The following is a 26007-nucleotide window of genomic DNA, read 5'->3' as shown; positions in this document are numbered from 1 at the left end:
AATCCCTTCAGGTCCCCAGTCTGTGATCCCAAGGCTAGCAAGATGGTGTGACAAAAGGGAGGCCTTAGGTTGCAAGTAGAAATTCAGGGAAGAAAACATCCATTTGAGGATGCTCTGAACCCAGAATTAATGAAAAGAGATGCTTTGTGTAGATCAAAGGGAGGAAAAGGGTTATTGAATCATTAGAGCCACTTGATAACCATGGTGATGAAGAAGAGATGGAGGAGAAGGGAGGGAGAGAGTGAGAGAGACTGAACAAACTCTGCCTTGGTCTTCATCCAGCAAGATGCCAAGGGCACGTCCCACTCCCAGATTGTCTCTTGAAGTAGACAGGCTAAATACAAGCCCGCAAGCAACAGTAAATGCCAATGATGTCCTAGGCCTAATTGACAGGAGAGATGTAGATAAATTGCCAGGCCTGGGACTAAATTGCCAAAGACTTTGGAAGGAATTCTAGCGGAAATGAGAAGCTTACAGCCAAGATGCACAGCCTGTCTCTGCATAGGGCTACCGCACCAAGGGGGTGGCTGGCTGCCTAGAGATGCCCATCTATAAGAAGGGCTCCAGAAGGGAACTTACTTCCATAGTAGCTGAGCTGGTGGTGGCCATAATAAAGGACACAATCACTGTGCACTACAGCAAAGACAACTCATTAGGGGAAAGACTGCCTAGTTTCTCTAGGAGAAGAGGGTGCCTGAATAATCAAGTAGAGTCCGTTGAGAGTCAATCTGCACATGAACAAGGGGAAAGTAGTAGACAAAACCCCAGAAGTCTACCTTGACGGTAGGCTTGAGACCTTGAAGGTTTCATATTGATGGTTATTAAGGAAAATTGAGTTGCTATGGGATGAGAGAGGGGTGAATGAGTCGCTATGGGATGGGGGAGATGGAGCACATGGAGGAGGTCACTGCTTTTCTCCACGGATAAAAAAAATGAAAAAGACAACAAAGGCTGGAGATTAAAAGGCAGTCTTCTAGTGGGTGAAGTTGTAAACAGTGAGGCTCCCTGGGGATCAGTGCTGGGACAGATCTGATTAAATATTTTTATAAGTTGCTCTGTTAGCTTGGGAAATGCCACAGTGATGGACATCATCGCCAAGATGGGCTCAGGAGACAGTGAAAAGGCAGAAGGGTGACAGATGAGGCTTAATGTAGGCAAGTGTATTCATTTTGGGGAAAAATCTCCAGAGTTCTACAACCAGCCAGCTGATTGTTTTCTCAGACTAAATAGGAACACATATTTAGAACAAGACTTTTTAACGTTTGTTGCATCCTAGACCCCTTTGACAGTCTAGTGAAACCCATGGACCCTTCCTCAGAATAATGTGTGTATGTGTATATACATATTATTTATATAAAATATATATTCACACACATATATTATATATGTATACGTATTAATTATTTATATATACATATATTCTGCCATATGAATGAATGAGATGTGATTGCATTCACATTCTTCAGCTAAGGTCAAAGATCTCATGAACACTGTGTAGCAAAGTACTAAGTTCACACGTAGTCATTTTAGGTTCACTGAACTGTGCTTGTTTGTTTGTCTGTTTGTTTTCAATGTGTAACATTGTCCCAAGTGCTTTGGAAAACATGCAAACTGAAAGGCTAGGCAGCAAAAGTATGAGGAAGTGTACTCACCAGAAAGGAAGGCCAGTTCCTTCACCAAGAGATCAGTGATGTCCTTTGCACAGATGGGAATTGTCGTCTCTAACACAACAAACAAAATGCATTTATGTAGCACAAGAGTAGCACGCTTGATAACACACTGCGATATAACCCACACCTGACTCAGTCTCCAGTGGAGCGGACACTGAACTGGTCATCAGGAGAGGGGACACGCTGAACTATCCAGCCTCAGACACTTCTTAGCTGTGTGACCCTGGGCAAGTCACTTAATTTCTGAGTTCCTCAGTTTCCTCATCTGTAAAGAGTGGGGGTCAGATTCAATGGAACCCCTTTCCTTCTCTGAGCTGTCATTTCCTCCTATGGCAAACAGGGACAGAAATTCCCTAGCTCTCAGGGTGACCAGGAGAAAAGCACTTTAAAACCACAGAGAAATGAAAGTCAAAATTATACAAGTAGCTTAGAATGAGGACTCTCTCTTCTTCTGTTCAAACCTAGAATTACTGGTAAAACTCATCAATATAATAATTACACCTCGCACTTCCATAGTGCACTCTAAGGACTATAGCAAAGAGGCCTTCCAGGCACCAGAAAGTGGACTTCTAGCAATGCCAGAAGAGTCAGGTCTTCTCCAAACCCTTGCACCAAACTCAAAACGACATTCAAATCCCTTCTCATCCCAGAAAAAAAAAAAGAAGCAACAAAAAGAGAACCCAGTTATCAATCACAAATATTTATTTACTCCCTCCCATGTGCCCAGTATTGTGCTTGATGCTAGAAATACAAAGACAAAGAACAAAGCAATCCCTATTCTCAAGTTCAGGGGAGACAATATGTGCATGTGCATAGCCCTGGAGAAGAAACAAATGCTAGGAAGTTAAAAACAACATAGCTGGGGAGGGAGGACACTGGTAGATGGGGGGATCAGGAAAGGCTTCATGTAGAAGGTGATGCATTTTAAAGGAAAAGAAAGATTCTGCAGGCAGAGGAGCTGAAGAGTGAGTGCATTCCAGGAATGGGAATGACGAGGGCAAAGACACGGAGAGGGGAGGAGTGCTACGTGGGATCAACAGAGAGAAGCCCCGCTCAGCTAGATAACAGAGTACAGCAAGGAAAGGGATGTATAATGAGACTAGAAAGAGAGATTGAGGCCACATTGTGAATGAGATTTAAAACACAGAAGGAAGACTATCTTTGATCTTAGAAGCGAGGAAGAGCCACTGGGGTTCACTAAGTAGGAGAGGAACATGGGTAGATCTGCACTGATAAAAATCACTTTGGCAACAATGTATAGGAAAGACTGGAGTAGGGAGAGACTTGAGGCAGGAGGAGCAGCTAGGAGGCTGTTGCCACAGACCAGGTGAGAGATGATGAGGGCCTGAACTAAGAGAGCAGCAATGTGAATGGAGAAAAAAAAGTCCGACTGGTAGGAACAGCAATACGTCTTTGGCAAATGATTAAATATGAATTGAGAAGAGGGTGAAGAGTCCAAAAACTACATCAAAGTGAAGAACAACACGGGTGACTGGGAGGATGGTCGCACCCTCAAGAGAAATGGGGAAGTTCAGTAGAGGTTTGGAAAGAAAGATAATGAGTTCTGTTTTGGACATGCTGTGCTTTCACCGTCTCTGTGACTTCCCATTTAAAATGTCCAAAAGGCAGTTGGTAAGACAGAATTGAAGCTCCAGGGAGAGACTGGAGCTGGCCAGTTAGCTCTGGGAGTTGTCTGCAGAGAGAAGATAATTAAACCCATAGGAGCTTCCCAAGTGAAAGTCTGGTGAGAGGCAAGAAAAAGGCCCAGGACAGAGTTATGGGGAACAACCCACAGTTGGGGGGACTTATGGGTTGAATGAACTAGACATGTTTAGACTGGAGAAGAAAGGACTCAAGCAGATCATGAGAACTGTCTGCAAGCTTGCAAGTATGTCTGCAAGCTTGTCATGTGGACGGGGGATTGGATTTGTTCTGTCTGGTCCCAAGAGGCAGAAGAAGTAGGAGCGATGGGTGATTGTCAAGAAAAGATACGATAAAGTTCAGAGCTGTCACAAAGCGGAAGGAGCTGCTGCAAGAGATGGTGGATTCACCCTTACTGGGTGTCTTCAAGCAACGTCCAGATGACCATTTGTTTTTTATTTTTTTATTTTCAATTTTAGGCAATTGGGGTTAAGTGACTTGCCCAGGGTCACACAGCTAGTAAGTGTCAAGTGTTTGGTCTGAGGCCAGATTTGAACTCAGGTCCTCTTGACTTCAGGGCCGGTGCTCTGTCCACTGTGCCACCTAGCTGCCTCCCCCCTCGGATGACAATTTGCAAGAAATGTTATAGTGAGGATTCTTTTTGTGCATGTGTTGGTCTATGCAGCCACTGGGGTCCCTTCCAACTCTCAAATTCCACCATTTTGTGAGTGATGTGGCTGGAGAGCCAGCAAAGGAAACAGAGAAGGAACAGGTAGGATGGGAGCCAGGAGAGAACAGTATCACCAAACCTAGAAAGGAGAGAGTACCTAGGAGGAAGGGGCGGGCAATGGTATCAAATATAGCAGAGGTCAAGAAGAGAAAAGACCACCAAAGAAACAAAATAAAAGGAGCAGAGAGAAATGTTTGGTTTCATTTTTTGTCCCTAGATCCCCAGAAATTAACACAGTACTTAGCATAGAGAAGGTACTCAGCAATTTACCATCCTGTTTGATGGATGGTAAATTGGGGGAGGGGAAGGGGATTCCAAGGTCAGCATCACCCAAGCTCAAAACACTGCTCCTCTCCATCCTGTGTGTTAGTAAGGAGGGGCCCCTCCTCCACAGGCTTTAGCACTACATGCTGTGCACGTTTAACCTATATCAGATTGCTTGTCATCTTAGGGAGGACAGAGGGAGGGAGGAACTCGAAATATTATAAAAATTAATGTTGAAAACTATCTTTACATATAATTGGAAAAATAAATACTATTCACATAAAAACAAACTATATGTTAAGCCCTTCTCCCAGAGTAGCCAAGCCTTAACAGAGAGAACAGCTCCCATCCTCACTAGTCCAGTGTTGATCAAAACCTGGGGAATTGGGGGCAGCTAGGTGGTGCAGTGGATAGAGCACTGGCCCTGAAGTCAGGAGGACCTGAGTTTAAATCCAGCCTCAGACCAAACACTTGATACTTACTAGCTGTGTGACCCTGGGCAAGTCACTTAACCACAATTGCCTTTAAAAAAAAAAAAAAACAACAAAACCTGGGGAATTCTTGGCCGTATCCTCAGCCAGGGAAGGTAGAGATTTTGACCCCAAGTACCAACCTCCTCATATCAGCCCCAAAACCTTTGATCACCCAGCCCAATCCCACTACTGTCTCTACTGGAGAAGGCAAGTACCGATAGAAACCTAACTTCTGAGACCAGTGCCATAACTAAGGCATGGCAACAGGAGTTCAGTCCGAGATGTCAAAATTCAAAGGATGATGGCACAACTTGTACTCTTTCAGTAAGTAGAAGCAATTGACCTTAGTACCTAGTTTGAGTTAAGACAGAGATGATAAATGTCCACTCCTAGGTGGCTATACTGCTTCACAGCTCAGCCTGTCCCTGCTCTGTCCCCGTGAAGGCCTCCCCAGTAACATTCTCAGTCCTTGGGTTTCTGTTCCAGGGTCTCTCCCTGCTCAAGACTTTTCCTACTACTTTAAACTCAGTATACATTGTGGTGCTTACCCCAGGCTCCAGTGGTGGTAGTTATATTACTGTGTCCTGCCCTACCCTTCTCATCCACCAGAAAACCCCCTCTTTTCTATGTTCCTTCCCCTGTCTCCCGAAAAAAAAAATCCAAGGGAACTCTGAGTCTGCTCCCATCTACTGATACAATACTAGGCACACAGACTTAAAGTCAGTTCTTTTTAACTCATTCAAACATCTGGGTATAATCACCCTTTCCATGTTACATAGTTTCTCCGATACCAAAACTGCCGATCACCAAGTTCTAAAACTCTATTAAGAGGCCTTAATTTAATTTAATTTAATTTTCGATGATCTGCACTCAAGCACTCCAAATCCACCACCTGCTTTAATCCATGGGTGTATCTGGCCAAGCGCACCCACGGACTGGCAGCCCTTTGTTATACATGGCAGATTTGTAATTATCAAGACAGCATAGAGAGGTTAGTCCTACCCACATCTTTAAGGCTCTTAAAACTAAGTTACTGAATAACTCAATGAGCCATGTGCCATGCCCCTCTGAAAGTCAAAAAGAAAGTCATGACAAGGAGACTTACCAATAGATAATAGCGCTGTGGTATATGAGAGGCAGTAGGGGGCGCTGGAAAGAACACTGGCTCTTCTATCAATATACCTGGACTCTGAGATCATCTCTGCCACTCACGTTCTGTGTAACCTCAAGCAGGTCAACTTCACCTCTGACTTATTTTTGCTCATCTGTAAAATGGGTACTTACATTATCAAGCTCACGAGGTAATTAGGAGGCCCAAAGCCTGATAGAACCACATTCTAGGTACTATGTCAGGCTGCCTCTATAAGTCTTAGAAGTAAGTGGAACACATATATGCTGGTCTGAGGGGTCTGATATACCTCACAGATAAGAGAGCGGGGGGGGGGAATGTGAGCAAACAGAAGAAATGAAGTACGCATTCATATTGGGAAAAGTCTCACATACATCATTTTGATAGCTAAATCATTTGGTTTGGTTTAGAGCCAAAAGGGACCTTAGAGATTATTGTAGTCTAACTCATTCATCATACAGATAAGAAAACTGAGGGCAAGAGAAGTTAAGTGACTTTCCCAAGGCCACGTAGGCAATAAATGGCAGCTCTGGGATTTGAATACAGGTCCTCTGATCCTCTGGCTAAAAATTCAGAAATGTGAATTCCATTGTACCATGCTGTGTCCCATATGTGGGACAGCTAGATAGCGCTGCAGTGGATAAAGCACCAGGCCTGGAGTCTGGAGGACCTGCCTGAGTTCAAATCTGGCCTCAGACACTTACTAGCTGTGTGACCCCGGGCAAGTCACTTCACCCTGTTTGCCTCAGTTTCCTCATTTGTAAAATGAGCTCAAGGAGGAAATGGCAAACTGCTGTTGTATTTTTGCTAAGAAAACCTCAAATGGGGTCACAGTGAGTCAGACACAACTCAAACAAGTGAACAACAACAACACTGTCCCGTATGTATAGTTTCAGAGAGAAAAAATATCAGTGTCCAAGTCAGAAAGTTCCTAAGGAAGGTGACCAGAACAGCGAGGGACTTTCCTAAGCTCTTTTGGCAGTATTATTTTCAGAAACTCTGAATTAAGATAATATGAATCACATGGTCTGATCCCTATGTACATTAGCTGCCATCTATGCTGTACCTTTGTTGTCCAGTCATTTCAATCATGTCCCACTCTCCATGACCCCTTTTTATTGGGGTTTTCTTGGCAAAGATGCTGGAGTGGTTTGCCATTTCCTTCTCCAGCTCATTTTACAGATGAGGAAACTGAGGCAAGCAGGGGTGAGGTGACTTCCCCCAAGATCACACAGCTAGTACATGTCTGAGGCCACATTTGTTATCGGGTCCTCCTGACCCCAGGGTCAGCACTCTATCCATTGCAGCACCACCTAGCTGCCCTACGTTGTACTTTAGGATTTGTAAATGTACTTTATATACATGATTGCTAAACCAAGGAATTGGGCTTCATTGCCTCTGATGCCGCTTCCAGCTCTAAACCTATGACCCTATCATCTGTTCCTACCTTCACACAACCCCAGGAGATATTTTCTAGAAATTTTCCTCCCCAATTTACAGATGAGGCAACTGAGGCTCAGAAAGGTAAAATCACTTCTACACGGTCACACAAGAAGTGTTAAGAGGAAGGATTTAGACTCATCTCTCCTGACCTCATATCTAGTCATCTTCCCAGGCTGCTTCTAAAATGCATCCCCAGGGGACAGGAATACTATAGCTAATATTTTATTGCATACAATCGTGATTCAAGGGAGGTCACTAGGGAAATGTTTTGACTACCAATCTGAGCTGGCTCATGAACTGCAGGATATAGACACTTAATAAGAACAGAACCACTGAAGAGGAATCAGATAAACCTCAGGACAGAGAGAAATGTACCTATTTAAATTAAATGCAAATTTCATTGCCTGTATTTCCTTTTATGATCCCTCTTTTCAGGTTCTCACTTCTGATAGATATGACCCCTTAACGGAAAGAAGATGATATTTCCAATGCTCCATTAGTATTAGGACACTCCTCTGGAACAAATACTGAAGAAAGCAAACTGTCACTCCTCTACCAGCCCAGAGTTTCTACACCTCATCTAATGCTTCTCTGGCTTTCTCTGACCCTTCATCCTTGTCCTCAGCTTTTTGTATCTTCCCAGGACTGTTTCTGAGACAGAAAGAATGGCACAGTGGCTACAGTTCTCAGGAAGACCTGAGTTCAAATTTCACTCTGGAATTTATTAGCTGTGTGACCCTGGGAAAGTCACTTAATTCTTTCCAAGCCCCGCAAAAACTTTCACCGTTTCCTTCCCAGGGCTGTGTTTTAAGGTGCTTTGCAAACCTTAAAACTATTGGCTTTAAACTTGAGGGGACATTTGTTGGAATCATGGCCTTGCCGGTGTCTACTATGTGACCCTGGGTAAGTCACTTGACCTTAGTTTCTCTGTGAAATGAGGTAGGACTAAATAACCTCTTAGTTCTACTCCAGCTCTAAAGCTGTGGTATTATGACACTTGGTGTAGTGGATAGAGCATTAAACATTTGGCCAAGAGGAGCATTTGGGCTTTGGTACAAATTCCTCTTTAGACACTTAATAGCAGTATGATCCTGGGCAGCTCCCCTAAATCTCTTTGAGGCTCAATTTTCTCATCTGTAAAATGAGGGGGTTGGCCCTGATGACCTCTCAGGTCCTTTCTAGCCCTAGAATTGTGATTCTAGGATCTTACTCTTCTATTCTCATTGGGCATTGGCATTTCCCAGCCCCCAATTTGGCTGACCCTTTGGGGAGATGTCTCTCTCTGACTTTCTGAGTTCTGATTGGCTCAGTGCTTCTGACCACTACTTTTCATCTCTTTTCCCAGGCCTGATGTCTGCATCCTTTTCTCATCCAGTGAACCATCCTGGAGTCAGGAAGTTTTGAGTTCAAATCAACCTCAAATTAGTTGTGTGATACTGGGCAAGTCACTTAACCTGTGTTTGACTCAGTTTCCTCAAGTTCAAAATGGGGATAATAATAGCACCTACCTCCCAAGGTCACTGTGAGGATCAAATCATAAAAGCACTTAGCACAGTGCCTGGCACATAATAAGTGCTAGATAAATATTAATTCCCTTCTGTTCCCCCTACAGCATCTGGCTAAGAACCCTTGACCTTCTGCCACCTAGTGGTGAGATGGGAAACACGGCATTGTTTGGAAATGGGGTGGTAACTGAACGAGTATTCTACTTATTACTGTCAAAATCTAATCTCTTATGCTTTGTAGTCCCATAACTTTGACATATGCATGGGAGACATCTTATTGGGGGAGAGTTTTTAAGGAGGCATTCTGCTCTGCTGATCCAAATGCTGTTTTATAGTCAATGAACAATGAGGACAGTAGCATCTAGAATTCTACATATCACCTGTATAATAGTCAAGGTTCTACTTACTGTGGAATAACACTTGAAAATGTTGTATGTTCTCTACTACTTTCCCTCTCCCAAATTGCTCCAGCTCAAGTCATACTTCCCAGAGATCATCACGGAACCTGGCACTTGGAACCACCTTGAGCTTCCTTCCCCAATGGCCCCACCCAAACCCCTTCCAACCAAGATACCAGAAAGAGCTCTCCTTCCCCGCAGAGCAACCCAAAGACCTTGCCCTCAACCCTACCACTACACCCTCAGAGCCTTTCCACCCACCCTACAGCTCAACTCTTTGACATACGCTGTCTCCTCCATTAGAATGTGAGCTCTTTGAGAGCAGGGACAGTTTTGCTGTTCTGTTTGTCTCCATAGTCCTCAGTACATAGTAAGCACTTAATAAAAAGCTTTTACATTACATTACTTATGAACACCATCATCAAAAATGCTATCAACGTTTATAGATGATTCTCACCGAAATTTTATAGAGATAAGGAATTAATATAGTCCCAGTCACCTTCTTTGTGGTATTAATAAAGTCTGAGATTATTTCCACACCTTCAGTATCCTCCCCTCCTTCAACACCCTCAAAAACACAGTCCAATGAGTATTTCAACACGATGGGATGATTTCCCCAGTCAGGCCTCCCTCCACTCTTAGAGCAGGGCTTTGGAACCCTTTTCTGTCACCTTTGGCAGTCTGTCTAAGCCTGTGGATGGTAAAGCCCTTCTCAGAAAAATGAGAAGAAAAAAATGTTGAGCCCTTTTCAAAAAAAATTTAAGTGCATAAAATAAAATTGTAGGATTACAAAAGAAAATAAAGGTTAATAAAAGCAAAGATATAATTTTTTTATCCACATGCATAGACCCTCTGAAGTTTCTCCAAGGATCCCAGCTTAAGAACCCTGACTTAAAGAGACACCAAGCCTTCTGGACTTCTGCAGGAGTCTTCATGTGATACGGGACCAAATGACCCAAAGTGGCCAACCGTCTGATGACAGGTTGCTCTGACCTTAGCAAGGCAGGTCTTTGGATGATAAGTACATTGTCCATCACTGAGCTGGGATTCAAAGCCTTTGCAGGATGCTGGGACCTTGTGCTTTCCTTTCATAGCCTTCCAGAGCCCAAGGCCACCTCCAGGCCACGCCAAAGCATCTGAGGAAGATTTCACAAGATGGCCTGATGAATGTGTAAATGAGGATAAGGTGTACAGGATGTGGGAACAGTGCCAAGCTCATGAGTGTCAGTCCCTTGTTCACTCAGATTGAGAAACAGTTACGGCAACCTTGGCCTGGTTAACAGGAGATAATGGGCACTTCCACAGGGGCAATCCCTGCTGTGACGGTGGCCTTTGATCAGGCCTTGTCACATGAGAAAGGAGACAGTTAGAGGCCATGACCACACACTAGTAGTGTGTAAGAAGAACCTACCAGCTTTGGATTGAGGCCCTTCCAGCTCTAGATGCATGATGCCATGTACGACCATGGGCAAGTCATCTCTCTTCTCTAGGCTTCAGTTTCCTACTCTGTAAAATGAGGGAGTTAGACTAGATTCTGTGACTAGATCATCTCTAAAATACCTGTCAGTAATGAATAGCGCCTAGGGAGGCAGTGTGGGAAAGTGGAAACAGTCAGGAGATCTCAGTTCAAATTCTAACTCTCACATATAATGGCTATCTGACTATAAGCAAGTCACAGGTACTTCTCAGTGCCCTAAGGCAATTCTCTAAGACTGTAAATTATAGGCAAGTGTCCAACCTGCATCAGTGGAGGGAGTCTCCATGCCAGGAGTTCACTATACAGATAAAGCCACAAGACCAGACTTCCTCCTCTCTCCCCAAAAGTCATAAGCACATGTAACAAAGAATTGGCACATACACAGAGCACCTCTGATGCTATGCCCGTCCTGGAAGAGGCTGGGAAGCCTGCTTCCAGAAGAGTTGTGACAATGGGTAACAGAAATGCCTTGGAGTGATCTGGGAGCATGTATAGATATACATTCTGTAACTGTAGAGGACTGCTAGCCACTTGGTGAATGGCAGCCTCTTTGATTGGCTGCACTTGCAGAATCAGAAATGAAAGCACCTACAGAAGGCTTTAGTAGGCCTCCATCAAGATGTTGAGGGAAAATATTTGTGCTGCATTTTTGTTCTTGCTTATATCAAAGTAAATCTTGCTAAACTGAAGTAAATATCCCTTGGTAAAAGCTAATAGACATCAATTGGTTAAACAGAACTGGGGTTCTAGTCACCTCAGTGGCTAAAAGTGGGGGAACATGACTAGTGGGTACTCTAGCTGACAGCAGTAAAGAAGAAAACCTCCCATGGATACCCCTAGAACCAAGAGAGACACAGAGACAGAGAGAAAAAGAGAGAGACAGAGACATAGAGGGAAAAGACAGAGAAAGAGAGAGACACAGACAAAGAGAGGTAGAGAGAGAAACAGAGCCAGAGAGAGAGAGAGACATAGAGAAAAACAGAGAGACACACAGAGAGAGTGAGAAAGAGAGAGAGACAAAGAGACAGAGAAAGAGAGAAAGACATAAAGAGACAGAGAAAAATAGAGACACAGAGAGACAGAGACAGAGAGACAGAAAGAGAAAGAGAGAGACAGACAAAGAAAGAGAAATGGACAGAGAAAGACAGAGAGAGAAAAAGGAGACAGAGAGAAAAAGAGAGACAGAGAGACAGAAAGAGAAAGAGAGAGACAAAGACAGAGAAAGAGAGACAGAGACAGGCACAGAGAGACAGAGACAGAGAGACAGATAGAAAGAAACAGAGACAGACAGAGAAAAGAGACAAAGACAGAGAGAGACAGACAAAGAGACAGACAGAGACAGAAAGAGAGACACACACAAAGAGACAAAGAGAAAGAGAGATAGAGACACAGAGAGATAGACAGAGACAGAGAGAGACAGAAAGAGAAGGAGAGAGACATAGAGAGATACACAAAGAAAGAGAAACTGACAGAGAGAGAAAGACAGAGAGAGAAAAAGAGAGACAGACAGAGGGAAAAAGAAAGAGACAGAGACAGAGAGAAAAGAGAGAGAAAGAGACAAAGAGAAAGAGAGATAGAGACAGAGAAACAGATAAGAAAGAGACAGAGAAAGAGGGACAGACAGAGAAAGAGAGATACAGACAGATAGAGAGAGACAGAGAGAGAAACAGACAGCAAGAGACAGAGAGAAAGAGATAGAGAGACAGAGAAAGAGACAGAGAGACATAAAGAGAAAGAGACAGAGAGAAACAGACACAGAGAGACACAGAGAAAGAAAAAGAGACAGGAGAGAGAGAGAGAGAGAGAGAGAGAGAGAGGTCACAGCCTAGCTCTGGGATACTGGCCCAGAATAAAGTTGTTATACACACACTGCCTTATACTTCCTAGCCATTTATCACTGGTGTTTGCTTACTTAGGAAGCTCCAGGGGCTTGCCACTGCTTCTAGGACAAAAAAAAAAAAAAAAACCAAACTCCTTAGCTTGGCATTTAAAGTTTCTCACAATCTCAATCCAACATTCCTTTCCAGGCTTTTCCCCCATAACTTTCCCTCACACACCATGAGCCAATGAAACTGTCCTGTTTACTGTTCCTCGTATACTTGCCTCTACATGACAATTTATGTCTCATCACCATACCTTTGTACAAGCTGTTTCCTGTGCCTGGAAGGTATTCCCTCCTCATTTCCACCTCTTAAAATCTCTAGCTTCCTTTGAGTGTCATCTCCTACACAAGGCCTTGCCTGGTACCCCTAATTCTGCCCTCCTCTGCCAAAATCTTATGTATCTTTATACCTAATATATTTATTGAGATATATATGTATATATATACACATGCACACATATATATATATATATATACTTATATGTACATATATCCGTGTGTGTATTTCTATATATAAAATTTCCCTCAAGTACAATATAAGCCTTTTGAGGACAGGGAGCTGCTGTGTTTTCGTCATTTTATCTCTAGCAGCTAGTACCACATGTGCTACACAGTAGGTGCTTAATAAATTCTTACTAAATGAAAGAATGTTTCCAGATACAGAAGAGCAGAGTCACAACAACAGTGGTTCCACAGGGCTCTCTGTAGGCTGGCTGGGGTCAGAGAAAGCAGCGAACATGATGCTGGGCTGAGGTGTAAACATGTGCTCCTGGAAGGCAGCAGGCAGGAATCACGTACAGGAACAGGGCATAGAGACTATATGAAAAGCTTTCTGAATCAAGCCCAAGGGCACTTAACCTTTTTTTGTGCCACGGGCACCTTCAGCAGTCGGTGCATTTCATTCATAATTTAATGAAATACTAACTTTCAGTTAGAGGTTAGTGAAAATAATGACATAGATTTTCCCTGTTCAAGTTCCTTGGGGAGTCATGGACCCCAGGTTAAGAACCCTTGTTCTAAAAGCAAAGGGGGAAATTGATGATGATGATGATGATAGCTAGCATTCGTTCAGCACTTTAAGATTTACAAAGTGCTTTACAAATATCTTTTCTAGGGCAGCTAGGTGGCGCAGTAGATACAGCATCGGCCCTGGAGTCAGGAGGACCTGAGTTCAAATCTGATCTCAGATATATAACACTCACTAGTTGTGTGACTCTGGACAAGTCACTTAACCCCAATTGCCTCATCGAAAAAGAAAAGAAAACAGTAAATATGTGGGGTTAACTAGGTGGCACAGTGGATAGAGCTCCAGTCTTGGAGTTAGGAAGACCTGAATTCAAATCCAGTCTCAGGTACTTGACACTTACTAGCTGTGTGACCCTGGGCAAGTCACTTAACCTCGATTGTCTCACCAAAAAGCAAAAACAAAACAAGTATCTTTTTTATCTTCACAACAACTCTGGGAGATAGGTGCTATTATTAGGCCCATTTTACAGATGAGGAAAGTGAGGCAAAGAAAGGTTAAATAACTTGATTACACAGCTAGCAAGTGTCTGAGGCAGAACGTGAATTCAGGTCTTTCTGGCTCCAGGGCAGCTAGGTGACTCAGCGGATAGAATGTTGGGCCTAGAGTCAGAAAGACTCCTCTTCCTGAGTTCAAATCTGGCCTCAGACACTTACTAACTGTGCACCCCTGGGCAAGGCACGTCACTGTTTTCCTCAGTTTCCTCATCTGTAAAATGAGCTGGAGAAGGGAATAGCAAACTACTCCAACATCTTTGCCAAGAAAACCTCAAAATGTGGTCATGAAGAGTCTGAACAACAACAACTACTACTATACTAATAATTAGGTCCAGTATAAAACTTGTACAAAAAATAGAACTTAAGAACAAAAGAAATAAAGAGAAAATAATATTTGCTCCTAGAGGTACTAGAGAGCCACTAGAGTTTACTGAGCAGGGGAGTGACATAATCAGACCTGCACTCTAGGACTTCAGTATGTTTGCCAAGAAAACCTCAAATGATTCAACAACTTTCTGATTCCAGGTCTAGAGCTCCATCCACTGTAGCACCCCCTAGTGGCCCGGAAAAGAAATCATTGATTCCTGTTGACAAGTGGGAGATTGCATAGTTAAGAAGAGACTAGGTTAAGTATTTGTGGAAGGCAGAAGAAACATGCTTGTATTTAATTATATATATTGAGATGTACTCATTTTATATTTCTTTTGTATATATTTATAAATCTATTTATTGTCTACCCCATTTAGAATATAAACTCCTTGCAAGGATTATCCCATTCTTTGTACTTGTATCCCTAACATGTACCCAGTGCCCAGCACTTAGTAGGTGCTTAATAAGGAGGCACTTGGAGCCAGAGACCCTAGGTTGGATTCCCAGCTGTGTTGCTTACTATGTGTATGATCTCTGATAAGACCCTTTCCCTTTCTGGGGTTCAATTTCCACCTCCATAAAATGAAAGGGATGACCTGGATCAAGGGTTCTAATCTTAGGGTCCAGGAACTTGTTATTTAAATATTTTGATAATTATAGCTGATTTGCTTCCTAATCCTATGCATTTTATTTTATGCATTTAAAAACTGAGGTGAGGGTCCAAGACACACACAAAAGGTTAAGAATCCCTGAAATATATGGGCTCTGAGCACCCTTCTACCTTTAGATCTATGATCCTGAGTGTGACGTTAGGCAAGTCACTTTCCTTCCTTGAGCCTCAGTTTCCTCCTCTGTTAAATAAAAAGATTTGACTATCTGGCCTCTAAGCCCCCTTCTAGCTCTATTTCTTTGATTTTATGTTCCTAAACCTTGAGGAGATGAGGCTTGGGTTAGACAATTACATTCCTTGAATTTGTGAAAGGCCACTGACTGAGGGTCAGTGAAATGCCGTCCTTTCCATCTCTTCTATTGAACAGAATGAGTAATTGGCTTTGTGTGGTAAGAGGAACACTTCTGTTAGATGATGGAAGCATGTCATCTTGCCCTGGGGAAAGGGGATGGACTGCATGGTCCTTCCCTGCCTACTATTTCACTAGTTTTATTAAAGGCTTTTTCAGCTTTGCGATACTGAGAAGCAGAGCCATTTTTAAAAATCTTTTTGACACTGGCCACAGTCTTTGAGCGTAGCGATTTCATTGGTTCTGGGTTCCTTTCCCCGTGGTACTCCCTTCTTGTTTACATGTATCCTCTTTCCTGGGTTACTGTTCAAATACAATAGAAAAAATAGGAGGGTTGAAACATGAGTCACTCAAGCTTGGCATTATCCAAGTACTGCAGAATCAGGGCGAAGGAACTCCTTACAAATGGGAATGCCTCAACTCCCGGAGGTTTTCCTATGGGAAGAAGAGAGGAAAAGAGGAAAAGAAAAAATAACTGGAAAAAAGACAGGCAATGCTGCTTAGAAGGCAAGGAGGTGTGCTTTCCTCAGGCACCTATTATGCCCCAACTATCCCATGGCAACCAGAGAGAAGGGCTCTTCTGGGTAATGGATGTTGTAAGGTTTCGCTGAACAAAAGAAATCAATGGACGAAGTGCCACTGGGGGAAGAAAAGGAAAGGGACAAAACCAACTCCAATAGAAAGAGAAACCACAGACCTAGTCTCACTGTGAACAGCCCCTTGGATCTTAACTCACAATTTTGGTTTTCATTTTTGGTTCCTCCTCTAATATACTCCCCACAATGGCTATTTCAAACCTTGAGTTCCCTGCCCCATCCCAAGTATGCCTCTGGCTTTAATGGTAAAATCAAGTCCATCAGTACTTGATGTGGTAGATAGAATGCTAGGTTTGGAGTCACTAAGAAATTGGTTCAAATGTCACCTCTGATACTTAACTAACTCTGAAACCATGGGCAGATCATTTGGCTTCTCTGAGCCTCAGTTTCCCCATTTGTATAATGGGAATAATATTCTTGGCATGCCTACCTCACAGAGTTTCTGTAAGGCTCAACCAAGATAATCTAGGTAGAGGATTTTGCAAAATTTTGACTACCATATAAACATCAACTTTTATTATAATTCCTGTCCCTCTGTCTTGTCCCTGCCCCTTGACTACAACTAATTTCAGAGCCCTAAGGAACCATAAAGGTCATTTAGCCCTCTACCCCTTTTGCAAGTGAGGAAATTGAAATCTAGGTGGGAGACAGTGGCCTTCCTAAGATGGCCCAGCCAGTTAGTAACAGAGCCAGAATGAGCACTCCATCCTCTTAACATCCAGTCTGTTGCTCCATGCCCACCACCGTGGGAGCTCTTTTACATTCTTCATTTCCCTCAATTCAGATATTTTCTAATCCCAGAACCTGCTTGGAAGCACTTTTGTGATATAATCTATTCATAGACTCATGATAAGTTAGAATTCCAGACAGCATCTACTCTAACTCTCTCCCTTTATATTGGAGGAAATTCAGGCCCAAAAGGATGATGACTTGCCATCCAGAAAAGTAGTGACACAGCTATAACTAGAACTCAGGTCTCCAGGTTCCCAGTCCAGTGTTCTTTTTACTAAACCATGTGATCTATTCAGTACTCTGGTTTTCAGATGAGCTGTCTAAAATCAGCATGCAGAAAAACATACTCCAGAGCCATAATGCAAATATCTAACCACATGCAACAAGATAAGAAATAAAGTCTAATTTAGGAAGGCTACATTTCATCCTGAATGATCTCCAAAATGTCAGAAATCTCTCGGAAAAAAAGCACATGGCTTTTCTAGCCTCAAAACCATCTTAAAATAATGCTGATGTAGGAGCAAATTGGATTTTTACCAGGTATGCAAAGATGGCTCAGTATTAGGAAAACACTTACTGTGATTTATCATTAAAATCAAAAACACCCCAAACCACATGATCATATCAATGGACACAGAACAAAAACCTTTGCTAAGAACAACACTCATTTATGATTAAAAACAAATTCTAAAAAGCATAGGCATAGATGGGCCACTTTTAAATAAAATAAAAAGCATGGCCCTAGATCAAAAGTTAACATTATATACAATGGAGAAACACTTTTCCCATACAAGAGTAAAGAAATTATATTCCTCAGCATTTGACATAGTTGTAGAAATGCTACAGACAGCAAATGAGACAAGAAAGAAATAAAAGGCATAACACTGGCAAAGAGGAGCTAAAATTATTCCTATTTACAGACACATAATGATTTGCTTGGAAAATCTCTGGACAATCAGCAAAGAAACCAATTAAGGCAATTAATAGGAGGAAATCATAGAAAAGTTAATCTCATTCAAAATAATTACAAAATGCATGAAATATCCAGTAGTCAATCAACCAGGACTTATACAAATACAACTACAAAACACTCTTCAAATGTTTGCAATAATTGGAGGGAAGAAAGACCAATTAAAAGCTAACTGTCCATTAAGTTGACCGGACTAATATAACAAAAGTAACACCTGAATTTATTTATAGATTAATGCTATACCAATCAAACTACCAAAAGAGTACTTTATAGAGCTAGACAAAATACTAATAAAATTAATTTGGAGGAACCAAACATCTAGAATCTCGGGGGAAACAATGAAAACAGGTAGGAATAAAGTGGAGCTAGCACTTTAAGACCTAAAATTATACCTTAAAGCAACAGCATAAGCATCAAAAACTATTCAGTACTGACTGAAAAAAACAACAACAGCAACAGAAAAATAGCTCTGCTTTCCCCCCCTCTTTTTAAATCTTGTTTATAAGGGATGACTCACTGGGAAAGGAGATATAGATATAGATAGAAATGCTAATGATGTAAAAACAGAAAAATCAATAAAAATAAAATAATATCAATGATTGGCAAGTGTCCCTTTTAAAGTGATCATAGGCTAGATGAATCCATTGAAAAGTTCTCGTTGGGGGCAGCTAGGTGGCGCAATGGATAGAGCACTGGCCCTGAAGTCAAGAAGACCTGAGTTCATATCTGCCCTCAGACCAAACACTTGACACTTACTAACTGTGTGACCCTGGGCAAGTCACTTAACCCCAATTGCCTAAAATAAATAAATAAAATAAAATAAAAAAGTTCTCATTGTCCTCAAAGTTTTTATTGTGCCATAGGAACTGCTTTTTTCTCAAGCAGGAAATACCAACAGCCATTGTCAGGAGCTAGAAGGAGATGCCCAGTCTTGACAGGAACCCAATGCGCTCACCTCTCCAGTGTGACAAATTAAGTCTGAATTATCTTCGCTCAAACTCAGACATTGTTGGAGATCTGATTGACCTGACCTCGGCATGTTTCCTATTGCCTCTAGGATATCGCTATATGTTGTATCACCCCAGGCCTTTCTGCCATCTTCCACTTCCTGGCCTCAAACACAGCTTCTACCTCTTGGCCTACATTTGCCTTCACATTATGTTTGCTACTCATGCGAGTAACCTCTGGCCCAGTATAATCTGCCTCTGGTAACTGGTTCCTTGGGATCTCAAACTTTACTCTTAGGAACTTTTCTACCATGACTTGCCTGGCCCCTCTACCACAGGAGACCTCATTCAAGGAGGACTCTGGGCCTTAACCACAGCCTAATAGGACAAGGAGAAATAGCTCCCAAAGATCAGGTTTTACCATAAATCTTAACTTTATCTTTATTGAAAGATTGATGGTAATTCTTAAGAATAAAGTCTTTCCTTTTCTATCCTTATTGGGTTATATTGAGTAAGTCTGCTGGGATGGTTTTGACTCATGGCAGGTGATTTAGAAGAATGATGGGGATTGTCATTAAAGCATCAAAATATTTTAGGCTGAGGTGCAGAGCAGATAGAGCGCTGGACTTGGAATCAAGAAGACTTAGCTTCCAAAACTGCCTTTGACACCTACTAGCAGTATGGCCTTAGGCAGGTCGTTGAACTTATCTGATCCTCGATTTCTCCATTTGCAACATGGGGATAATAATACATGTACAGACTATCTCACAAGGTTGTTGTGCATCCCAACTAAGATATCTACAAAGTTTTTTGGACAACTTTAAAGCGCTATATAAATGTGAGTTATTTTTATTTATTTTTATATTCTGTAGTCCGGGGGTAGGGAACCTGCAGCCTTGAGGCCACATGTGGCTGTCTAGGTCCTCAAGTGTGACCCTTTGACTGAATCCAAACTTCACAGAACAAATCCCCTTGATAAAAGGATTTGTTCTGTAGAACTTGGACTCAGTCAAAAGGCCGCACCCAAGGACCTAGAGGGCCACATGCAGCCTTGAGGCCACAGGTTCCCCAACCCTGTTCTATACTATCTGCAAACACATATAATAAACTATAGTGTGTCTAGACAAGTTTCAGCCTTTAAAGGGCAGACTCCAAAAGCAGTTGAGCCCAATACCATCACTAAAGGACATTCACATCAGAGCAGGAAAGAAGTCAATGCATAGCATCTGGTTTGATAGTAGAGCTACACTGCTAAGGGCTCCCACATTTGATCAGGGGAAAGCATGTCTTCATGACTTCTGGTACTTGTGATAATGGCACCAGTTGACAATCTGATTGCTAATGCCATTGGCCCCCTGGGTTGGCTGTCAATGCATTTTCCCTTTTCAAATTATATTGGTGTTTATTTGTCTGTTTTTATGCTGTATCCTCCCAGGAGAATGTAAGCTCCTTGAGGTCTGGTCTTGGTTTGGGGTTAGCCTTTGTCTCCCCAGTGCACATCATGGTGCCTGGCACACTGTATCGAATTGAAACGAAAGTACTTCTGGAATATCTCCACATCCATCCTGGTGTAGGGGAAAGAGTCCTAGACTTGTTGTCACCTTTCCAGGGCCTCCAGTTCAGCTGTGCCATTCACTAGCTGTGTGACCCAGGACAAATCACCTAACATCTCTGGGCTTCGGTTTCCTCCTCTATATAATACAATGCCATTGGACTATATATGACTAAGGTCCTTTCCATCTCAGAATCTGTGATTCTCTACTCTAAAACCATTTCTCTGAGCCTCATTTTCCACATCTTTAAAATGAGGATGCTAATATCACTCCCCTCACTAGATTGTAGTAAGACTCCAAGACAATGCATGTGAAGCCCTCAGCAAACCTTAAAACTTACAGAAATGTCAATTACAATGATAACTAAAATGATAATAGCTCGTGCTCCAATCCATGAATTGCTTCTCCTAATGTACCTCTACTAGGGTAGAGAGAAAATGCATTCTCCATTTGTCAAGACCTATAATTTCCGAAGTACTAAGAGCTTCCATTATGGAAATACCTCGTATGTAGGTAAATAGGAACTCCTCTGTCACTTTCAGTCTTAGTTGCCTGGAGACACTGAGAAATGAAATAATGTACTCAGGGTCGAGTAGTCAGTACATATCAGAAGCAAAACTTGAACTCGGGTGGTCCTGACTTTAGGATTTATTCTCTATCCGCTATCCCCCACTCGTCTCCTCAGAGGATGAAGCACTAGACAAGAATGTAGAAATTTGGGAGTTGTACACTGGGTCGGCTACCAGTAATTACTATATCTCACTTAACCAGCTCCCTAGGGGCAGGTAGGTAGTACTGCAGATAGAGCATTGAGCCTGGAGTCAGGAAGATCTGAGTTCAAATTTGGCCTAAGGCACTTACTAACTGTGTGAACCTGGGCGAGTCACTTAAGCCCTGTTTGACTCAGTTTCCTCAACTGTTAAATAGTGATGATAACAATAACACCTACCTCCCAGAGTTATTGTAAAGATCAAATGAGATATTTGTAAAGCACTTAACACAGTGTCTGCACTTAATAAATATGTGTTCCTTTCTATTTCCTCTTCCCCTTTTGACTCTGGATTCCCATGAGCAAGAAAAAAAATGGTGTGAGGTCTAGGTTTAAGGTTAAGGCTCTGACCTCCCAATACTAAGCCCAGAAATCCATCCACTATACCACAGTCCCCATTATGGAGATGAGAAGGCCTCATCCTCAAAGGGATACACATCTAAATCAAGACTAATTGATAAGCACTCTGTAAAAAGAAAGCCAAGGGCTGATAGCTGTAGCCCCCATGGATTGCTAGTTGAGGTATTATCATGTGGCTGGATTTCATGACACTTCTCTTGAATTCAAAAGGAGCTGAAAATATGGAGAACATAAGCTCCTTGAGGGCAGGAACTTTTCTTTTTGCCTTTATATCCACAGTGCCTAACACAGGTCATGAAATATAGTAGCTGCCTGAGACGGCTTGCTGAGTTGAACTGAATCCCCTTGAAGTAAGTGGAGACATCCTGGGTTATTGCAAAACCCACAGCAATCTTTGCCCCACTCTTCAAAAGATCTTAACCATAAAAGCAAGACAGATGTATAAACCAACGTATCTCCAAAAGAAAGAGGGTCTAGCTTTGATATTCCCCTCCTCAAAGCCTTCATTTAGACTCTGCTTGAGGCAGCCAGAAAGGGACTAGGAACTGTCCTATATTCACCAGTGGTTTTCATCTTAATTCCTGTTTCAGGACCCCCGCCAAGCCCCTCTTCCACTTCAAATTACTATCTGGTCCAAGGAGCAACTCAGGTTTCTTTCCTCTTTCAAAATGGATTTTTCCATTTTATTTTATTTTTTAATTCACAGGCATTTGTTTTCTGTCCTACCCACCCTTCCCCAATTTAAAAGAAAAAGAAAAAGAAAAGAAAACCCTTGCAATAAATATGCATAATCAATCAAAACAAATTCCTATACTTCCTAGTCCAAAAATATCTGTCTCTTTCTGCATTCTGGGTTCATCTCCTCTGCAATGGGTAGCAAGGTTCACCTTCTGTCCTCAAATCATGGCTGACCATGGCACTGATCAGAGTCTTCAAGACTTTCAGAGTTGTTGAAATACTACTGTGCCGTAGGTAATGACTGAAGCGAAGGGTTCATAGAAACCTGGGGAGAGTTGTGTGAGCTAATAGAGAATGAATAGACCAGAACCATGGAATTTTAGGTTTGAAAAGGTCCTCAGAGGCTAGATAGCCCAATCACCTACAACATCCTTGACAATTACCTTCCAACAAGAGGTAGCCCATTGCACTGTAGGACAGCTCTCATTGTCAATTACAGCTAGGTAACGCACTCAGCCTGGGGTCAGGAAAATCTGAGTTCAAATCTCCTCAGACACTTACTAAGTGGTGTGAACCCCAAGCAAGTCACAACCTCTACCTGCTTCAGTTTTCTCACCTGTAAAATAGGGATAATAATAACACCTACCTACCTCCCAGAGTTGCTGTAAGAACTGAATGAGATAACGTGTATAAAGCATTGTGCAAACTTTAAAGTGCTATATAAAGGCTAGCTATTATTATTGTTATTATTATTATTATTATTATTATTCTGAAATCAAAGACTGAGCTGATCAAACCTATATCTGCCTCCTTGCAACTTCAACCCATTCTCCCTAATTCTGCCCCCTGAACAGAACAAAGTTAACCCTTCTTCCACATGATTCCACTTCACATTCTTGAAGATAGCAATCAAGTCCCTCCTATAAGGTCTAAACACCCTCCAGTACTATAGTTAGTCATAGTTGTCTTCACCACAACCTCAAGGGCTTTCACCATTCTGGTCACACTCATCTATTTATTCTCTGACTTACCAACGTCCTTCCCAAAATGTGGTGCCCACGCCAATACTTAAGATGTTGTCTGACCAGGACAGAGCAGAATGGGATCATCACCACGTTGGTCAGTCGATAGGCATTTATTAAGTTCCTACTATGTGCCAGGCATCGTGCTAAGTGCTGGGAATACAAAGAATGGCAAAAGACAATTGTGCTCTCAAGGAGCTCCCAGTCTAATGAGGGGAGGCAATATACAAACAACTATGTACAAACAAGCTGCAGACAGGGTAAATGGGAGATAATTAGCAGAGGGAAAGCACCAGAATTGTGAGGGGTTGGGAAAGGTTTCCTGTAGAAAATGGGGTTTTAGTTAGGACTTGAAGGAAGCCAGGAGGCATAAATGAGGAGGGAGAGAGTTCCAGGAAGGGGGGGTGGGCAGCCAGGAAAAATGCCCAGAGTCAAGATGGAGTGTTTTGTTTGAGTAACAGCAAGGAAGCCAGTGTCAGTGGATCAAAGAGGACATCGAGGAGAGGGAGTATAAGGTATGAGACTATATATGTAAATAACTTTGCAAACCTTAAAGCACTATGTAAATGTTAGCTATTATTATAGAATTTTTGAGCCAGAAGGAACCTTAGGAGCAATTCATTTTACAGATGATAAAATGGAAGCAAATCCAGCTTCGAGTCCAGACATGGAGTGTCTTATGCGAGGAACATAAAAGAGGCCAGCGTCACTGGATTTCAGTGGAGGGAGGGGTTGTAAAGTATAAGAAGATTTGAAAGGGGGGCAGGTTATGAAGGGCTTTGAACACGAAATGGAGGATTTTATATTTGATCTTGGGGGTGATAAGAAGCCACTAGAGTTTATTGACTATCAGGATGACGTAGTCAGACTTGAATTTTAGAAAGATGAATTTGACAGTTGAATGAGAGACAGTCTGGAGTGGGGAGAGGCTTGAAGCAGAGAGACAATAGTCCATGCATGAGCTGAGAAGGCTCCGGGACAGGGCGGTGACAGCTTCAAAGGAGGGAAGGGGGCAGATACTAAAGACATTATGAAGGCAAAGTCAACAGGACTCAGCAACAGACTGGATATGGGGGGCAGAGGGGAGAGAGAAATTGAGGACGACACCTAGGTCATGAGCTTGAGTGAATGAAAGGATGTGGTGCCCTTGACAATAACAGGGAAATTCAGAAGAGGGGTAACTTAGAAGGGAAGCTCAAGAGCCAGGCCTGGAGTCAGGAAGACCCCTCTTCCTGAGTTCAAATCTGACCTCAGACACTTACTAACTAGGTGACTCTGGGCAAGTCACTTTACCCCATTTGCCTCAGTTTCCTCATCTGTAAAATGAGCTGGAGAAGGACATGGCAAACCAGTCCAGTATCTTGACCAAGAAAACCCCCAAAGAGGTCATGAAGAGTTGGACACAACTGAAAAATGACTGAACAACAACACAAACTTAAAAGGGGGAGAAGATAATGATTTAAGTTTCAGTAATGTTGAGTTTAGGATATCTATGGGATATCCAGTTTAAGATGTCTAATAAACAGCTGAAGATGTGAGTCTAAAGGTCAGGAGAGAAGTTAGAACTGGATAAGTATATCTAAGAACATCAGAATACAGATGATAAATGAATCCATGACAGCTGATAAGATCTCCAAATGAAACAGAAGAAAGGGAAAAAGAAGGTACACAGGATAGAGCAAGGGGGGCCACCCATGTTTAGCCAGTGAAACCTGGATGAAGATCTAGTAAAGGAGACTGAGAAAGAGTGTCAGACAGGTAGGAGGAGAACTGGAAGTGTCACTGAAACCTAGAGAGAAGAGAGTATCAAGAAGAGGATGATTAACAGTGTCAAAGGCTGCAAAGATGTCAAGAAGAATAAGGATTGAAAAGAATCCAGTGGATTTAGCAATCAAGAAATCATTGGTCATTTTTGAGAGAAATTTCCACTGAATCATGGAGTTGGAAGCCAGACTTTAGAGTGTTAAAAGAGAGAGAAAAGGAAGTGGAAGCAACATTTGGAGACAGCTTTCTCAACTTCAGCTACAAAAAGGGAGGAGAGATGTGGGACAATAGCTAGTGGGGATTAATAGATCAAGTGAGGTTTTTGAGGATAGGGGAGACATAGGTGTGTTTGTAGGTAATAGGGAAGCAGCCAGTAGACAAGGAGAGACTAAAGGTAAGTGAGAAAGGATGACAGAGGAGGCGATCTGCTGGAGAAGATGGGATGGAGGTGCAGCTAGGTGGTACAGTGGATAGAGCACTGGCCCTGGAGTCAGGAGGACCTGAGTTCAAATCCTGCCTCAGACACTAGCTGTATGACCCTGGGAAAGTCACTTAACCTCATTGCCTAGCCAAAAAAAAAAAAAAGATGGGATGGAATGGCATTGCTTTGGCAAGGAGAAGGGCCACCTCTTCATGTGAGATTGTGTCTGAAGGCATCTGGGTAATGTGAGAAGAGAAGGAAGGGAGAAGAGGAAGCTCTTGGCAAACAGCCTCAATCTTTTCAGTGAAATATGAGGCAGGTTCTCAACTGTGAAGTTGGAAGGTTTAAGAAGGCATGAAAAGGTTTGGAAAAGCTGCTGTGGTGAGTGAGAGAGTAAGTTAATGAGGTTAAAAAAAGGATTGCCCTGGGCACCATGCCTCTCTTAATAAAATCCCAATAGCTTTTTTGATTGCCATATCTATCACGTTGTTGACTCACGTGGAGCTTGCATTCCATTCAAACCCCCAGATCTTTTTCAGAAAAACTGCTATCTTTCCATACTTCCTCCATCTTATACTTATTAGGTTGATTTTTTCCTATCTCCTGCCCCATACATAGAATATCTATTTGATAAGTATGTGACCCTAAGCAAGTCATTTCTCCTCTCTGAGCCT

General features: G+C 42.4%; 1 protein-coding gene across 1 annotated transcript in view; it reads right to left on the bottom strand.

Annotated features, from left to right (window-relative positions):
- MCF2 (MCF.2 cell line derived transforming sequence) overlaps positions 1 to 26007 on the bottom strand; it is a 135629-nt gene that overhangs the window by 80201 nt on the left and 29421 nt on the right. The window contains exon 5 of the mRNA XM_027846419.1: positions 1653 to 1721. Within this exon, the coding sequence (XP_027702220.1) occupies positions 1653 to 1721 (69 nt within the window). The remainder of the gene's footprint in view (positions 1 to 1652; positions 1722 to 26007) is intronic.

Source organism: Vombatus ursinus, unplaced genomic scaffold (genome assembly GCF_900497805.2).
Source record: "Vombatus ursinus unplaced genomic scaffold, bare-nosed wombat genome assembly UNPS02015152.1, whole genome shotgun sequence".
Lineage (NCBI taxonomy): Eukaryota > Metazoa > Chordata > Mammalia > Diprotodontia > Vombatidae > Vombatus > Vombatus ursinus.
The sequence above is the reverse complement of the archived record's forward strand: the minus strand, read 5'-3'. Positions and strand labels throughout refer to the sequence as shown.